At 36.3% G+C, this 19,654-nt stretch overlaps 1 protein-coding gene across 3 annotated transcripts in view; it reads right to left on the reverse strand.

Annotated features, from left to right (window-relative positions):
• idh3b (isocitrate dehydrogenase (NAD(+)) 3 non-catalytic subunit beta) overlaps positions 1-17,447 on the reverse strand; it is a 39,279-nt gene extending 21,832 nt beyond the window's left edge. For all 3 annotated transcript variants that reach the window (XR_003716690.2, XM_028804778.2, XM_028804777.2), the window contains exons 1-10: positions 17,349-17,447; positions 12,429-12,512; positions 12,029-12,127; positions 11,831-11,951; positions 9,849-9,909; positions 8,389-8,521; positions 5,323-5,456; positions 2,586-2,688; positions 2,153-2,299; positions 824-918 (exon numbers count right to left, since the gene is read on the reverse strand). Coding sequence is in view for 2 of the 3 variants with exons in the window: in XM_028804778.2 (XP_028660611.1) it covers positions 824-918; positions 2,153-2,299; positions 2,586-2,688; positions 5,323-5,456; positions 8,389-8,521; positions 9,849-9,909; positions 11,831-11,951; positions 12,029-12,127; positions 12,429-12,512; positions 17,349-17,390 (1,019 nt within the window). In the remaining variant the exon portion in view is untranslated. The remainder of the gene's footprint in view (positions 1-823; positions 919-2,152; positions 2,300-2,585; positions 2,689-5,322; positions 5,457-8,388; positions 8,522-9,848; positions 9,910-11,830; positions 11,952-12,028; positions 12,128-12,428; positions 12,513-17,348) is intronic.
• Positions 17,448-19,654: the final 2,207 nt, after the last annotated feature.

Raw genomic sequence — 19,654 nt, forward strand, 5'->3', positions numbered from 1 at the left:
ATGTGTACCTGTATAAATAATATGGGGCTGCACAGTGTATCAGAGTTTACTATTGCTGTGTCACAGCTTCACAAGACAGGGTTAAACTCTTGCCTGGTCATGGTCTGTGTGGTTTGCACATTTTCCTTGTGTCTACAAAGGCCCTTCTCCTCATACTCCACTTTATCTTCCACATCCCACAAACATATTTGTAAGCTTATTTACTAAATTGGTCCTGGACGGTTGAGTGTGGGTGTTTGAATAAGTGGGCCCTGCAATAGTAATGTGCCTTGTCTGTTTTTGTTTCTGCCTTGTGTTTAATGTAATCTCTAACCACTGCAACACTAAAGATGGATTAAGAGGAACAAGACAATGTATGAATAAGTGAACTTTCAATCACCCACTAAGAAACATTTTTACATTTTTGTTGTCAAATTATGTTAAATGGTACTGTGCAGTTCCACAAACAGCAACACACTGACATTCATGGCACAACAAACTGTGTCCTCTTTTTATTTACAAAGAAACAAAACTGGAGTGTTATGGAATGAAAGACATGGCAAAAACTGTGTGAAATCTGTCAGGATTTTTCAGCAATGATAAATGTACTTCAACAAAATAATGGTTTAAGGGTTGCTTCAAAATGACAGTGCACTACCCCTTTTCAAATCGCACTTTGATAAGAAACATATCCTGAAGAAAAAAAATTTATCAATGTATACATTTTCCAATACATACACTGTACTGCATTTAGTGATCTCCAAAATAAATATTAAGCAAAAACAAGCACTTTGTGTCAACTATTTCCCCACCATAGATGGAAAGCCACCAGAGTTATACTCACTTGAGATGCCGCAGCATGTTAGCAGAGCTCAAAAGCATAGCTGTAGGATTGGCAATATTCCGCCCAACAGCTTGAGCAAAGGGATGTCGAGCACCCTGAAAAAGATATCAGGTATTCAATTTAAACTTTTGAAAACAAAATCAGAAACTTTTTCTAATGGAGAAACTACATTTGTATCAATCAAAAAAATATGAAAACTGCAGCAAACACAGCTTGTTAAACATCATATCCCTTATTGTGCTTGTAGGTTTTTTTGGAGTGGTGGCCATTTACTATAGTTGGTAAGACAACAATTCTGCTGAAAACAATGTATTTTCAAGGAAAACAGTAGCATACAAAAATATGTTTGCTAATTCTAAATGATTGTACTATTTACTTTGATACCAGTTTTGGTGTGTAGAGACATTTTTGCCGGTTATCGCTACCGCTTACCCCAATGTTATTAAATGCATGTAATCACATGCACGCTATGTTTACAGTAAACTAGAATTATTAAAAATTTTAGATGGTTAAATTAAAAAAGGTTATGTTTCCAGTATATGCTTTTCCCAAAATAAGTGAATGTTAGTAAGAAAACTTTGCAAGCCAATTACTTTATCATGTGGAATGAAATGCAGCAATCTTATCTTGTTGAAAAAAAAAACTTACACCTCCTTCCCCCAATTGTGGTGAAGTTTGGGCACAATTAACATTTGTATTTAATGTACATCTTTTGAAATGTATTCAAAATGCTAATAACTGTGCCAAGTTTTATTCAAGTTTCAGGTTTATTATCATGAATAAAGAGTATGGCCTGACCAACTTGCAACATACTAGCAACCTCAAGAACCAAGGTGGCTCTATTGGACTAAAATCTGGAGACTGTACAAGTGATTTGTTTTTGAGTTATCACATCGGGGATTCACATAATGTGAGGATGCACAAACACATTGACAAAATGGTCAAATCATGACCATTAATGCTTAAAATGTGTAAATCTGATGAAAAAGTAGTCAAAATTATGACTGTTACAATATTTTTCTATGATTATGGTATATATAGTCTATGTTTAGTAAAATCAACTGGAGCAATTTTGCCTGAAATAAGTAGGTTTATACCATTTTACAATAATAACTGAGCAATGTTTCACTGAGACTAGATGATTCATTTTTGAGTTATCGTATCTTGCATACTGACACAAATACACATAAAACCACCATTCTCAAAGTGGTGACATTCTGTTTTGCAATAGCTATCAAGCAACCTTAATGTACCTTTTATTTCTAATTAATCCTTTTCTTTCATGATCAAACAACATACTTAGTGCATACTTATTAAATCTTGACTGACCGTTTCAAAAACAGCATACTCTGCACTGTAGCTTTCTCCTGGGACCACACCAGCACCTCCCACCAAACCAGCAGCTAGATTATCTATGATATTCCCATACAAATTTGGCATCACCAGCACATCAAATTGATATGGGTTTTGGACCAGCTGTAAAGAGAATACATTAACTTAAAAAAACGTTATTTCTCCTTCTTTTAGTAAAACAGTAGACAATTCAGGATTACTTCCACTTAATGTATTATAAATTCCTAACCAATTAAAGAACAAATTGTGAAAATAAAAGATGTCCTTTTAAAAATTTTGAGAAGTTCTATTAAAATCTTGAATATGCGATTACAACTAACAACTATTACATAAGATAGTTGCATGTCTTTCCCCTGATCTATAAAGTACTAAGATTTTTAGTTTCATTTTGATATACTACTACAAATACCTGCATACAGCAGTTGTCAATTATCATTGTCTCATACTTTATTTTTGGATACAGCTGGGCTACTTCCTGACAGCTCTGAAGGAACAAGCCATCACCCAGTTTCCTGAAATAATGAGAGAATACCATTATAAAACCAAACATCCATGATAAAAGCAAAAACAATATTGACTTCTCATGTTTGAAAATATGTACACATTAGTAAATGTCCTTGGTAGATTAGCTTAAGCACATGGAGCATGAACATAACAAAATAAGAAAATGTACAGTCAGAAGAGAAGCAATAGCACAAATATTAGAAAAGAGAATAAAATAAAGAATGAGGAAAGTAGAAGGGTCAGAAAACAAAAGACAAACTTAGAAACAGGCAGCGACTCTCCAAGTTACACATTTACCATCATTCACTAATTTGGCTTGTCATACATGCATTCTGTACTAGAAGGAAAATAACAATAAGGCCATTAAAGTTATCAGTTCATATAGTTATTTTTCAACAGCTGAAACATCTCCAGAAACTTCAATTTTGTTTATGACAGATTGCCTTATGCATATCAAACATTTATATTTGGTGCCTTTTTTTCTTTAATTCTTTTCAGGTTGACATTTTTATCATTGCTATAAGCTGAATTTTTTGAGAAAAATGCACTTTTTTGAAAAATGCTGAAATTCTTTATTTTGTTATTACTGAAACTGAAGAAAACCATACAACTAACCAATCTGAACATTACAGCAATCTAGATGAGAACAGGCCATTCAACCAAACAAAGCTTACCCGTCCCATCCACTTAATTCTTCTTCTAAAAAAAAAAATGGTACCTGCAGACAATTCAGGCTTCACAAGTAGTCTAGCTCCTCCAGGATGGCACATCCATATGTGCTGTCGCAAGAAGGCTTTCTGTGTCTCCCATCACAGTTTCAAGAGCATGGAGGAGGTATCAGTAGATGGGCCGTTACATGATGAGAACCAGACAGGGCCATGAAGGGCATCAACATAGCAGCTGGACTGGTATCTGCTCCTTTGTGCGAGATGGAATGGGGGAGCACTGCCAGAGCCCTACAAAATGACCTCCAGCTGGCTACTGGTGTGCATGTTTCTGACCAAACTATCAGATACAGACTCCATGAGGGTGGCATGAGTGACTTGGGCTCATAGCCCATCACCAAGCAGCACGAAAGGTATTCACCAGAGAATACCACAATTGGCAGCTCCATCACAGGCACACCATTCTCTTCACAGATGAGAGCAGGTTCACACTGAGCACATGTGATACATGTGAAAAAGTCTGGAGACGCTGTGGTGAATGCTATGCAGACTGCAACACTGGTTTGGCGGTGGGTCAGTAATGGTCTGGGGAGGCATATCCTTCGAGGATTGCACAGACCTCCATGTGCTAGGCAATGGTACCCTGACTGCTGTTAAGATATCGGGATGAAATCCTTAGAGCCACTGTCAAACCTTATGCTGGTGCAGTTGGCCCTGGGTTCCTCCTGGTACAGGACTATGCCTGGCCTCATGTGGCCAGAAGGTGTAGGCAGTTCCTGGATGATGAAGGCATTGATGCCACTGACTGACCTGCAAGTTCCCAAGACCTGAATTCAATTGAGAACCTCTGGGACGTAATGTACTGGTGCATCCGATGCTGCCAAATAGCACCACAAGCTGTCCAGGAGCTCCCTGCCCTGATCCGGGTCTGGGAAGAAGTTCCCCAGGACACTATCCACTGTCTCATTAGGAGCATGCCCAGGAGTTGTTGGGAGTGCATTCAGGCACATGAGGGAGATACCCACTACTGAGTCACATGGATCAACTTGTAATTTAAATTTTTAACCTTCAATGGGTTGGTGATTTTGGTTTCCAGTGACCACTGTAACATCATTTTGCTCTCAACAAATTACACAGTAATACTAAGTAAAGATTTTCAACTTAAATATTTTATTTATCAAGATGTGATGTAAGTGCTTCCTTAATTTTTTGAGCAGTGTATAGCAAGACTAGGCAATGCACAGTGAGACTTACACATGCTGCTTAACATATTAAAGTGAGTGTTCTAAATTTGTGGTTCTAAAGAACAAGCTTCATCAACTAATAAACTAAAACATGACAGTAATTCTACTTAATTCATATAAACACCACTAATATAGCTTTACAGATTTTTTAAAAAGTAAAACAATAAATCACTCCTTATCCAAGAAGTTGATATATGAATAAAATTAGTCACCTGCCCCTCAGAGCTTGTTGCATTCCGGTTATTTTCTGTCTGAACACATGTTAGTTTGTTTGAAAAAACTGAACTTGTAATCTAGCTGCAACATTCAGACATTTATTCATTTATTCGTTATGAAACCTGCTCACTCCAACTCCGATTCAGAAGGGCAGAGGCCTATCCCAAAAACCTTGCAATGGGTGCCATTCCATTGAAGGACACATAAACACTCACCACTATGGGACAAGATTTAGCATCAACATTTGGTGAAACATGCTAGTCTTTGGGATATATTGTAATAGAAACACCCTTTATGCAATCCGTGCAGAAACAATTTGTTGATACTGTCAAAGAATTTTAAAGAACCTTAAAAAGATGCCTAATTTCAATTATACCTTCTCATTTACTCCCTCCAAATGTTTATATTTGTCTGGAGGAATAACCTAAAAAGGTGAGGAATTAGCCAAATGAGTACAAGAATTAAAAATATTAAACCATTGAAGACTCTCTACTCTCGGCATCAGTATCTTACTTACATAATATTAGCTTTGTGGACAGCAGTGACCTTGGACCGGCTTTTCTTGGTAGCATAATCAAAGGCAAACTTTGCAATGCGTCTGGACTTTTCACGGGTGATGATCTTTAGACACTCAATCACTCCTGTGACACTCTTAAGTAGAAAGAAAAATGCAGAAAAAGTAAGATGACAGCAACTGGGGCAAATACCAGTTTTACTGATAAAGGTCAGTAAAGAAAATTCTAATTTCTACAGAAAATAACCAGGTTAGCAGTACCTATTGACCCTGCAGTTTTTAGTTTTTTTTTTTTATTCAATCAATCTGTATGATGATGATTATTATTAAATAATAATACATTTTATTTATATGCATCTTTAAAATAAGTGTGTAATGTAAAGAGAATTTTACCATTTCTGTAATTTTTTTCTGTCAGTTCTAAGGCTGTATTTCTTAAAATGTTTCCTAAATTTATTTTTAAACATATGCATAAGTTTTTCACTTGCACTGAGCACTAGATGAGATGAATATACTGTAGAATTCTTAAAAAACACTCTTGTATGAATTTCAAAGACTCTACAACTAGCTTTCCTTCACCTTACTCCGTAAGATTCAGTTTTCAAAAAATCAACTCTTAACACTGAACTCAATTACTTTTTCAATTTGCTGTCCAGTAGGCTTAGGCCACAGGAACACCTTAGACTCAAGTAATATTTTAATTGAGAATGGCCTGGTGAAGAGGTGTACTGTGATAAAGGCAGAAAGAATAAGTTTAAGAATAAGGCCAAAAAAACATGGACAGAAGTGGAGGTGAATGGCATCAGAAGAATGTGCCCATAAGCACAGAAAGTTGATCAAGGTAATTTGGACAGCAACTAGTACATCCGGATTAAGCAGAGATAGTGGCTGCTGAATTAGTTGTTGAACAGGCCATTTAAATTCTAGCAAACAAACATCATATAACAAAAAAGAAGAAATCATTTTCAATTGACTGCAGGAACACATTAGGAGAATTAAACTCTCCCCATTTGCCATCCTAGCAAAAATCTGCATTGTTGTTTCATCGTAATGTATTATGATGATATATTTGATATATTTTTTTGCACTTTAGAATTTTACCACCTAATAAGTAAAATAATATCTTGCTTTTTTGATTATAAACAGAGACTAAAAAGTGACCACTTAAACGTTTGTTGTTTACCTTATGTGTGTACAAACCGAGGGTTAAAGGAAGCAATGATAAACATTTATGCTTTCTTCCTGGCATATATAGTGTACTTTAAGTAAGATATACTGAAACGCGACCACTATATACTGAAATGCATAAACACTATACTGAAGCACTCACACTGTACCCTAAAATGCATACACTAGACATTGAAATGTATACAAACTATGCTAAAGTCAACAATGTAACATATATAATATCTACTGAAACACAAAGACCATGTCAAATGCATATCCTCTTAAGTAAAAGACATGCATTTCTCTGTAAAAGATAGTAGCCATATGCTTAAACATTTATTTGCACAGTTTTGTTGTACACAAGTGCATAGCATTATTTTACCTAATTATAAACACAATTGACATCTTGAAAACTTCGCAAAATGGATGATTTTCAAAGGATTATGTTGATGTAAATTTTAATCAAAAATGAACTGAAATACAACATTAACTTTCTATTACCAATTTTTTTTATCAGACCTAATTTATTCCCTGCAAATTAGTATCTCTGTCATTTTCTCAGCAGTAGCAAGCCCTGTCAGTTGAAAAGAGATACATGCTACATCAGTGTTTGTTTTTGTTTCTAAGTTGTAAGTTTCATGAAATGACTCATTACTACACCAGCATTTGTTAGATATTGCAGGCTAACATATACGGTCAAATGCTACTGTGTTTTCTCACTTTTTTCAATCCTTAAAATTACTTCTGCCTGAAAACAAAGGACTGCTGGTGGCCCCAGAATACTCTTCTCTGCATATAGAACGGTACATTCCCTGAGTTAGTTGTGCTGAATTTCCCTTTGTACAGTCACTACTACTAAATTCACCATTTAGGGTACATGGCCTGCACCCATATCACTGTGTAGTTGTAAAAAATTGTGTATAGCTTCTAGTGAAAACCCAACGTCTGACATCATTTTTGTGGAGCTGCTCTCACAACCAGCATTAACGAGGCAAGTTAAGTTAGTCAAAGATAAGATTGTACATTAAGAATTGGGTTTTTTGTTTTAATCAAATTGTTTCTAATTAGAAAAATACTGCATGCATTAAAGATCAGAAACATGTGATAGTCTGCTGTGCATTTCGAGTCTGTGGTTTAGTTGTCCAGAAATAAAAACTGGCAGTCCTGAGCATCCGGACTACCAATTTGACCTCCTTTGTAAATGCAAGCAAAATGCAACTAAACACGGTTTTGATTAATTTACAAGTCTCTTCCAGCTTTGTGTTGGATACTGCCACCAAAGCCCTGTCTTTGAGACCATGAATTGGATTAAGTGGTTTTAAAAGAATCTAAATCAGCTTACTTCATGGAATCTATCGATAAAATCATAAGGGATATACTGTATCTTCTGTATTATGAGAAAGGCAAAACATGCAATGATTTCTGGTACAAAACTACAACACAGAGGCAGTAGGAGTTATGTAGTTGCATACACTTCAGTGTGCCTGGACACCGCTTCAAAACGTTTACAGCACAGTACACACAAACTCACAACATCCGAGTCTGAGAATACAGCATACACTTACTGGCATATTTTACACATTAATTATTAATTCACCTTAAGTATAATAATCAGATTTAACCTTACCATTTAAATCAAGCCTAGACCTTTTAAACTGAATGAATACTTAAGTGTACCATATGTACTTTGAAGCTGTGCTTTTGGAAGCATGATTCTTTATGCGTTCAAGGAGGCTAGTTTTAGTTTACTAAACTACATTGTACCATATTCGCCATCTGGTGGATAATGACCATAATACACTTTTATAAATGTTTTGTTCTACCATCCATCCATTCACCAACCCGTTATTCTAAACCTGCTACAGTTAAAGACAAGCATATATGGTATAAGCTGAGTTTTACCTCATGTTCCAAGGAGCTATACTCCCCCTCTGTCTGTTCTCGAATGATCACCAGGTCCAAGTTGTTATGGCGGGTCTTATAGCCAGGTAGGCTGTTGACATGTACCACATTCGCAAACAGGTCCAGTTTTCGCCTGGCAAAAACAACAGGTCAGAGAGATTAAAAAGTAAAAGTAATAATTTGATGCCAAGTATTCTAAGACATAAATTTACCTAAAGTGGGCAATATGGACAAAAATGTTATTATCTATTTTTTCATATTTATAACAGTTGATAATAACTTTATTCATTTCTTGGTGCTTGGTGTTTAAGCTTGAATAATATATTAAACACGGAAGAAACCAAAAATTACTTAATGGGTATAAATAAAAAGTTCATTAAAATCTAGACTTTTGGCAACTGCTATAACAAGTAGGAGTTGTAAGAATGTAAAGACGTTAAAAGAATCTATCAGACTTCAAGGCGTCATGCTCCACTTTAAAAGAACAAACTAATCTAAATTTACAATAAACACAAAAATGACAAGTGAATTCAACATATTGTATAATAAAAAAATACTTGGAAGTTATTTATCAGAATATTTCTTCATAACTATTTCTAAGAAGGCATTTTACTGAATTTACATTGCATTTGACTGATATTTAGATGCACGCATTCAGAATGAGATCCCATGAGATGCTGCATAATCAGCCTTAATACTTCGCAGAACAAGATGCAATTTAGTGTTGTAGACAGAACTTACGTGTTTAAGCTAGGTAAAAGCATTGCATGCATGTGGAAGTATTAAAAAAATATAGCCCTCTAGACTAAAAAAAAACTATCCAAAAATTACTTACTACAGATTTATCCTTACTGACGAGTTTAACATATTTGATAATAATTGTAATAATAAAATATTATTGCCGAGCCCTGTTATTAAGTATGGAACCTTTAATGATCTGCACATACAAAATTATCTATTTTGTGCTACTCTATCCTACATATGATTGCCAGCAAAAGACAGTTACAGCAACATTGGAAACAAATACAACTCAACTAACAGCTTTAAGATGGGAAAGGCACTATATAAACAAATTAAAGTAAATAAAAATAAATTAAAATAAAGTATTATTATTATAATATGTAAGCACAAACTATATTTTTGCAGCTATACTAGATGAAAGGCAGGCAATGGATTCTGGTTTAAACCCCACTCACTGTGTGATCCTGATCGATTTCCTTAACTTGTTTAGACAATGAATATAAAACATGTAACAATTTTCCTGTAATACTATAGTTGTAAAACATCTTGGAGTGGTGCTCACAAATTAGTTAACTTGACTACTTTTTCTTTTTTTCCCCCTTTTCTGTCAACCTTTGGGTGCAATTTTAAAAAAAATAGTCATTTTTACATTTTATCAAATATTAGCTTCTACTGTCAGTTACAGTTTAATGCATGAAATTAATTCCATGTTCAACTACCTGAGTCTCATTTCAAAAGAAGCCAACTCTCCTTTATACTCCATTGGTGTATAGATCTTGCCTAGAGAAAGAGAGAGAGAGGCAAAAGTTAACTAAAGTGCTTGTGGAATGCATGTACTATTTCATAAATTTAAAAAAATCACTAGCTTTCATAGAAACCAAAGAAATACAATAGGATTTCTTCTGTTGAAACTGACAAGAAAGGGACTAAACTTTTAATATTACTGATAACAGAAACTAAAGTCACAACCAAGCTTAAAACCCAGAGACAATATTTGAAGTTCACCTTTAGCACATCCAGGAAATAGGAAAAATGTTGCATTTATTACAAAGAAAACAGACAGTATGTAATTGCAAGGTAGTTACTATTCTAACACAAGCAAAAAAGAAAACGTTTACAGTCACATTTGCAAACATACGAATAATAATAAAAATGAGCAGCATTAAAAAGCTTTTTCACATACAGTACTGCTTTGTTTTGAGTTCAATACAGCCGATACCCATCCGTCCCTTACTCAGTCAGAACTGTATTTGCCGAACCCTACCCCAGGAACATTGAATGGAAGGTAGGAAACAAGCTCAGATTGGGTGGAGTTCATTGTGGGATATAAATTTACCATGAGGAAGAAAAAACAGGTAGAAGGGGATAGGTATACAAAAAAATGAAAAAAAACATCTAATAATATTATTTTTCTAAGAATGAATAAAAAAAACACAACATAAAGACTACATTTTGTGAAATCATTCAGTGAGTTTACATGTGCCTTAATAAGCTAGTTATTCACAGAAACTTGGTTTCCAAAATGCTGTGTAAACCCTTATTCCGTTTAGAAAAATGAGGTTATTGGTCTCAGGGAAAATTGGTTTACTGAAATAGATTTCTCTGCAAATAATCCTTCTATGTGACCATGTAAACCATTAACATGGTTACAGATAATATATTTGTAGTTTGAGCATATCCATTGCATTCTGTTCATCTGCTTTGCTTCGCACTCACTTTAACCAGTCATAGGTGGAAGCATGCACAATATAAATTTCTGGGGGCAAATGCCCGGGTGATCACATTATTTCTTCTCCCAGATTAAATAATTTGTCTCAGTATTTCAGAAATCACTACATTTGTGTTGATGAACTGAACGTACAGACCTAATCTCAGCAGAACAATATCTGTAGCAAAAGGAAAACCTGTTAAAAGTAACATGTGTTATGTGGACCCATTACTTTTCAAAGTCAAGTGTAAACTAGCGCAACACTTATTTTATTGAAGTAAAAACTCCACGAGTTATTATTACTACAGTAGTACTGGGTATAAGGCAAGAAGCACACATACTAGTAAGCCACTCCTTTGCAGGGTTCAGTCACACAGCCAAGCAGAAAAGCAGTGTGCCACATGCAACACAGTAACAGAAGCCTAGAAATAAAGTGTCACTTTAGTTTCATACAGTTATTTGCTAATATGTTGAAACAGTGTGATCAGATTACAAAGTGGTCAGTTTCCATACCACAAATCAGCTGGGGCTCAGATCTGAGATCTAAAAGGGGGACGAATGTGACTTTCATGTGCTCAGCTGTGAAGTAAGACTAAATGCATTTATTAAACACAAGAAAATGATCACAGGCTTTATGCTTGTTTTGGGATACATAGTGGCCAATGATGATGTTTAACTCATTTAAGCGCAGTTTAATGATGTTGGAGACTTCTGACAAAGGAGAACTCCAGAAGATTACTTGCACCTGTAAATGCATATTTTTACGAAATCAGGTTGCTGCCTTAACCAGGTTACTCACTTTATCCTGGTTATATGTGTACATGTAAATGCACTAATTGTTTGCATTCTTGTGCTCAGATCATAGCAGTGGGATGTTTTGACAATAAAAAAGGTGTGAAAGAACATTACAGTACATATTATACAAATACATTTGCTTCAACAAATAGTCCAGCTTTTTATTTTAATACACAAAAACGGGACATGTTTTTGCACCTTTGAGAGCAACCCGGTTTTTCTTCATGGAGCTCAGAACCTCTTCAAGCTTTTCATCTGATGCCATGTTCTGAACTTCACTAAGGTGAAACTCTTCAAACTCCACTGGTACATCTCCTGCCTAAATGCAAAATAAATTATTGTGAAATCCTGTAAATTGTTTGGGGTCAGTGTAGGTAATGGGGGCAGAGACATTACCTTAAACACTTCTTTCACTGCAGTCATAAGTTCTGGACCCACACCATCACCAGGGATCATTGTCACCTTAAAAACCCCATCAGCTCGAGCAGCATCACCCTACAGGATACACAGACTTGTTCAAAAGACAAAATAAAAAACTTAAAGAACTTAAAGTCAGCAACTAAAAAATAGTTTTCACACCATTAGATACAAACTGAAAAGAACAACTACATAGAATAGCAAATCCTGGAAGCTGACAATATATACTGTCTTGTAAGTGAGTAGTTAGCTGTTCTACAAGGATTAAAAAGAGCACAAATAAAATAAAGCAACAGGTAAAACACATCAAAGGCAAAAGACTAACAATAGTTAGTTCACTTTGTGTACACTGATGAGGCCTGCTTGTCTGCTCCCCTACCTGGTTGCTTGTAATCTGGTGTTGAAGACTGGCAGATACACAGAATGGCCTCCGGAGAACTGGAGCCCATTGAGCATAGATTCCCTGCAGCATAAAGAAAGATGTTAACAATTGGGCTACTGCTTAACCCAAACTTAAAATGCATAACACTAAAAATAATAAGAACAATATTGTGTTGTTATACTTCTAAAACTCTGTGTAAAAGAACATTCTATCCAAGTTCTTTATTTGCTCAGCCCAATGCAAAGGACACAGGGACAGGGAGTCAACAGTCTACCCCAGCCTAATGTACAGTGGTGTGAAAAACTATTTGTCCCCTTCCTGATTTCTTATTGTTTTGCATGTTTGTCACACAAAATGTTTCTGATCATCAAACACATTTAACCATTAGTCAAATATAACACAAGTAAACACAAAATGCAGTTTGTAAATGGTGGTTTTTATTATTTAGGGAGAAAAAAAAATCCAAACCTACATGGCCCTGTGTGAAAAAGTAATTGCCCCCTGAACCTAATAACTGGTTGGGCCACCCTTAGCAGCAATAACTGCAATCAAGCGTTTGCGATAACTTGCAATGAGTCTATTACAGCGCTCTGGAGGAATTTTGGCCCACTCATCTTTGCAAAATTGTTGTAATTCAGCTTTATTTGAGGGCTTTCTAGCATGAACCGCCTTTTTAAGGTCATGCCATAGCATCTCAATTGGATTCAGGTCAGGACTTTGACTAGGCCACTCCAAAGTCTTCATTTTGTTTTTCTTCAGCCATTCAGAGGTGGATTTGCTGGTGTGTTTTGGGTCATTGTCCTGTTGCAGCACCCAAGATCGCTTCAGCTTGAGTTGACGAACAGATGGCCGGACATTCTCCTTCAGGATTTTTTGGTAGACAGTAGAATTCATGGTTCCATCTATCACAGCAAGCCTTCCAGGTCCTGAAGCAGCAAAACAACCCCAGACCATCACACTACCACCACCATATTTTACTGTTGGTATGATGTTCTTTTTCTGAAATGCTGTGTTCCTTTTACGCCAGATGTAACGGGACATTTGCCTTCCAAAAAGTTCAACTTTTGTCTCATCAGTCCACAAGGTATTTTCCCAAAAGTCTTGGCAATCATTGAGATGTTTCTTAGCAAAATTGAGATGAGCCCTAATGTTCTTTTTGCTTAACAGTGGTTTGCGTCTTGGAAATCTGCCATGCAGGCCGTTTTTGCCCAGTCTCTTTCTTATGGTGGAGTCGTGAACACTGACCTTAATTGAGGCAAGTGAGGCCTGCAGTTCTTTAGACGTTGTCCTGGGGTCTTTTGTGACCTCTCGGATGAGTCGTCTCTGCGCTCTTGGGGTAATTTTGGTCGGCCGGCCACTCCTGGGAAGGTTCACCACTGTTCCATGTTTTTGCCACTTGTGGATAATGGCTCTCAGTGTGGTTCGCTGGAGTCCCAAAGCTTTAGAAATGGCTTTATAACCTTTACCAGACTGATAGATCTCAATTACTTCTGTTCTCATTTGTTCCTGAATTTCTTTGGATCTTGGCATGATGTCTAGCTTTTGAGGTGCTTTTGGTCTACTTCTCTGTGTCAGGCAGCTCCTATTTAAGTGATTTCTTGATTGAAACAGGTGTGGCAGTAATCAGGCCTGGGGGTGGCTACGGAAATTGAACTCAGGTATGATACACCACAGTTAGGTTATTTTTTAACAAGGGGGCAATTACTTTTTCACACAGGGCCATGTAGGTTTGGATTTTTTTTCTCCCTAAATAATAAAAACCATCATTTAAAAACTGCATTTTGTGTTTACTTGTGTTATATTTGACTAATGGTTAAATGTGTTTGATGATCAGAAACATTTTGTGTGACAAACATGCAAAAGAATAAGAAATCAGGAAGGGGGCAAATAGTTTTTCACACCATTGTATATTGTAGAACTCAATCCTGAACATACTGCCAAATGGAGACACAGCACACCCACACTTACACATTCACTCCAATTCACAGACACTAATTGTACTCTTAGGTTCATATAATGACAGTCTTCTTACAAACAGTTAAAGTCTACTGAGGGTTGTGGAAACCAAGCTTTTTAAATATTCTATTCTACTCACTTGAGTCTATGACATCTGCATAGTTGCTCTGAAATATAAGCAAGATACAGTTCTTCAGTGTAAAAATATATAGACCTGTATCCATGTTTATCAAGTGTCTCAGAGTAGGAAAATTGACCCGACTGGTTTAAAAATCTCTCATGCAAATTTGGTCCTATTCTTAGCAATAGGAGTAAAAGCATTTTTATTAATTTTCCTAATTTAGGAAACTGCTAATTATTATATAATAATGTTATATAATCACTCCCATCTATGAGAAGAAGCCATGCACAGTTTGCTGAAATTAAAAGTGATGGGAAACATGCATGTAAAAATACAGCTTTGCAATAGCAATGATTTGGATATGTCACAACTATTTCTCGAATTTTGCACCACAACGCGTGAGGTAATGCATTCCCCACCAGTCCAAGTGAAGTAATGTTAAAGTAAGCTGCATTTGTTCAAATCGGCACACACATAATGATCACTGGCCTAAGTATGGATGAGCATGCATATGAGAAATTAAAGTAATCTCACTGTATTAATACACAGGTAGTCATGGATACAAATTGTAGTAGCCAGCATATTACCCTGGAGATAAGTGGAACAGGATGGGTGATTGACTGTGAAATTTAACACATGTACACTAAGCTTTGTATTCCTCAAACCCCTGGAACATTCACATTACAATTTACAAGCCTGGGAAGTCTCAAGAAGGCAGGTGCAGACTCCTAAGGCATTAAATAAATACAGGCTCAGAGAAGATAAGGTGGGAATCATAGAGAGAGACACACCACATTACTCTGTAAGATTACTGTGAACACTGGAAGATTGAACATGATTTATAACCATGGGTAGTTTCAGTTTAAATATTACTTTCTGAGGCACTTTTCTCCTAACAGGGTAAGAATGGGACATTTCATAAGTACTTCTTGTACTCTGTCATACTCATGTCATTCTCTGAGACAGGATAAATTCTTATCCTAGTCTGACATTTAGTGCATCCCCTAGGAATAATTATGAGACACTTGATAAATACAGGGCCAGAATCTGACTTTTGACAACTCATGTGTTGAACAATGGCAGTTCAACAACTGAGCCATCCACAATATTTACAGTAAACATTGTGTGGGGTTGGAAAAACACTTGTTTCTCTAAATGTTGAAGAAGAAGTACTGTCAGATAGACATGTAGAACAATTTGTGGATGGTGTGCATGGAACCTTTGGCTAACACACAATAGAATGTTTGCTATAGATCCCTACATCTTAATGAAAGTCAGCTCTAAAGATTTTCTGAAAGGTGCTGCATTAACAGAGTACACACTAATGACACTTTTCAGGGAACTATTTTATTCATCCTGCATTTCTTTAGGGGTCTCACAAAGTTAAAGCCCTTCAACAAGGGAGTGACACACAAGACAAAGAACTGAATGCTGGAAATTTAAACGCTGGAAAACAACACCATCTGCTGCCTCTCTGGACTACAGACTACTGTATTTGATAACTTCACATCTCCTGGTGGGATCACTTCTCTCCAAACCCGGAGGTCAACCTACATTTAATACATGGATGCTCGCCTAGAACTCTGTTCATTGCTGCTTACAAACTTCCATTAGCAAGTCCTAACAATCCCTGCATCTTTAGTTGGTCATACAAAGGAAATGTATTTCCATTTCTTCCAAAAGGTAAACACACAATGACCACAGAGAAATATACTAGATTAAAATGCTAAAAAGTAAATAATAACTTGGCAGTATATAGTGAAATGAAAAATGATGGTGTGGTGGCACTGAGGTTAGTACTGCTTTCTCAGGGATCCAATTATATTTCTTCCAGTACTGTGCCTGGTTGCTATCTTAGAGAAGTTTACAAGTTCTCCCTGATTTTTATGGGTTCTCTGCAATGTAGCCATTCCAAAACCATGTGTGTGAAGATTATCTGGCAGTTCTAAACTGGATTAGTTTGGATGTGTGCATGTGTAAGCAGGACTTGACTTGGACTAGGATGGGCTCCCGTCATGCAGCCAAAGCTGCAGTAGGCTCTATTCTCCTGATAACTTTAATTTAATTAAAAAAGCTGATACAGAATTTTAAATGGTTTTCAAGAAATGCTCTGTACCCAACAATCTTGCTGGAGCTCTCAACGTTATCGTCGATTGAAATTCGGACAATCCTATTTTGTCTCTTGCTCCAGCACCTCCATTTACGAAAGCTCTCATCACAACACACTTTAAACAGAATGTTTCACTTTATTTCCATCTTTCCATTTCTCTGTAAATCACGTCTAACACCAGCATTCTGTCACTCTGCGTCCTTCTCTGCCTGTGACATCGACACTCCGTACTGCTGACACCCTGCACAACATCTCTGTTGCAGCATCCTCTTCACTTTACACATCGCCTCTCATTTCAGCGTCCTGCTATTCTGAATTCCACATCTTAACACTAAACCCATTATTTCACTCCAACATCACGATATACATTTGCTCACCTACTTTACAATTCTGACAATTAAATCACACAACTCACTCTTGTCCCATCGTTCTGTCTAAACCTAATCTCTAATTCCAAAGCCAACTCAAATATAAATTGTACCTTTCACGTCCGATTACTATAAACCTCACATTTTCTGCTCTTCCACGCTCAGTATTGCCTCGCATTCTCTTGAACCCCGATGTTCTATAGCAGCAGTCGTTATTCGTACCGGCCGTGACCCTGTGATGCTACCAGACTTAAACAGGGTTACTCACTAAGGCAAATTTTTAGACAATTTAAATCAGTACAAACTACCCGCATTAGCAAACCTCCTATGCGTACACCTTAATACTGCCAAGAAACACCGACCTTTGATGCTGCTAATACCGCTGTTCTCACTGCGGCCGCCATGTGTATCACGTTCTGACGTTTCTGCTGGAGAATGCGAGACGCGAAAAGAGAAGGCAACTTCCGCCACTGAGGTTAAGGGAGTGTGTCCAAAATATAAAACTGATATGTTTACGAAAAATGATGGTTTTCAATAGAAACAGAAATTCGTCATATCCACGTGTGTCTATGATCAAAAAATCAAGATGGCAATGAACAAAAAGGTTGTTCTTAAAAAAAATCTTTTAAAAACGACAATGAAATCGCTTTATTTAGTTGCGTACCATAAAATGTAAAGTAAATGACGTCACCTCTCTCTCTCTCACACACACACGCATGCAGCATCTGTTGATGTCCTTAGCTATAAATGAACTAACAATTTATTACGATTTTTTATGTAGTGAAAACAAAGCAGTTCCACTAGGTAAATATTTTTGGAACTCTAAAATATCAGATATTCTTCGGCACAAGACTTGGATATTTCGCTTTCAATTTTGTGTTTCAAACAAGGTTCGAGAAGTGTACTTGAAAATTTTGATTATTGATATAATTTAGCTAAATTCTTAATTTTTGAAGACAGATGTACCATTTGTAGTGGTATTTTACACTTGTACCTATTGTATTACAAAAGGGCAAATGTGTGCGTGTACCTGTGTGTCTGTGTCTTTTTATGCCATTTGGTATGGGGTTCATAAAATAACTGCTAAAGTTTGTAATGCACCCTCAGTTGGAATGTTTAATGTAATGCCTTTTCAACCTCTCTCAATATACAGTGTATATATATATATATATACTAGCAAAATACCCGCGCTTCGCAGCGGAGAAGTAGTGTGTTAAAGAGGTTATGAAAAAGTAAAGGAAACATTTTAAAAATAACGTAACATGATTGTCAATGTAATTGTGTTGTCATTGTTATGAGTGTTGCTGGCATATATATATACATATACACATATACAGATATATTATATATACATATACACATATTTTTTTTTTTATATATATATATATATATATATATACACATACATACATACATACATATACACACATAGATGCACTTACAATAACATAGAAATCAATATAAACAACATGAACATCATTATCATATGAGAATATGAAGTAATATATAAGAAGCACATTTCATATAAATATAAATTATTAAACAGAAAAATCTTCTTCTATAATTTGCTACCGTGGCTTTTCGTTGGTCTGTCCAGGATTTTAAATCACCTGTAGCTTGCAAACCGTTTCACCTATTGACTTGAAATCTGGTACACATATAATACGTCACGTCTGCTATCCGCTTTATGGGTGATGATTGTATTACTGTTTTTATGTTTATTTTATTTTAGAATCAACTCCTATCTGCGCACACCAGGGCGGCCGTGGGCGGATGCGTATGGTGTTTTCACTCCATGTTATCGTGCATTGCGCTGTCAGTGTTATTTTGATAAAAGAATTTGAACAATATATAAGAAGCGTATAAATTATTAAACAGTAAAACATTAACATTTAAGAAGTAAAGTTACATGAAGTACTACTGCAGTGCCTTCGGGTATACCTCATTTTTTGTTTGCCCATTACATGCTTAAATGTATAAATGTTTTGGTGCACCTACCCGAGAACACGCGACATATAACCGAGCGTGGGAGAAGCATGGATTTTAAACACGCGTTGAGTTCATCTGCTGGTCTCCCTCGTGGAATAACTGGTAATGTTTTGACTAAAATGTACAGCGAGTAAAACGACATTACCTCCTTTTTTTTTTTTTACGATCTCTGAGATCTTGCTTTTTTCGGTTCAAGGCTTCATAAGCTGTTTTATGTTGTATGGTGTACTTATCCCAAACCATCATCTTTGAATGTTGCAAGACTTTCGCCTTGTATGTAGATCGGGGTAATTACATTCATTGCATTCCTAGTCTGAATCACAATCTGATTGTATGGGTGGTTACCTGGCACTGTAGGGTTGCCACCCGTCCTTTAAAATACGGAATCGTGCCGGGTTTGAGAATGAAATTGCGCGTCCCGTTTTGAATCAATACTGGACGGGATTTATCCCGTATGTTTTGTATCATTTTTTTTTTAAAGCAGCGTCTCATGCAAATTATCCCACACGCATTTTATGAAGATGCCTCCTTTCCTACTTTGGATTGGGTAATACTTGATGTCATCGTTAGTTTGATTGGTGTTTTCAACTGTCCAGTGAGGAGGGCGTGTCTTTTAAGTACAGTCTGCAAAGTGTTGGCACTGAGATGTTGTGTCAGCGCCATAGTTGAAGCCCCTAAC

The sequence above is a fragment of the Erpetoichthys calabaricus genome, chromosome 7 (assembly GCF_900747795.2).
Source record: "Erpetoichthys calabaricus chromosome 7, fErpCal1.3, whole genome shotgun sequence".
NCBI classification, from domain to species: Eukaryota; Metazoa; Chordata; class Cladistia; order Polypteriformes; family Polypteridae; genus Erpetoichthys; species Erpetoichthys calabaricus.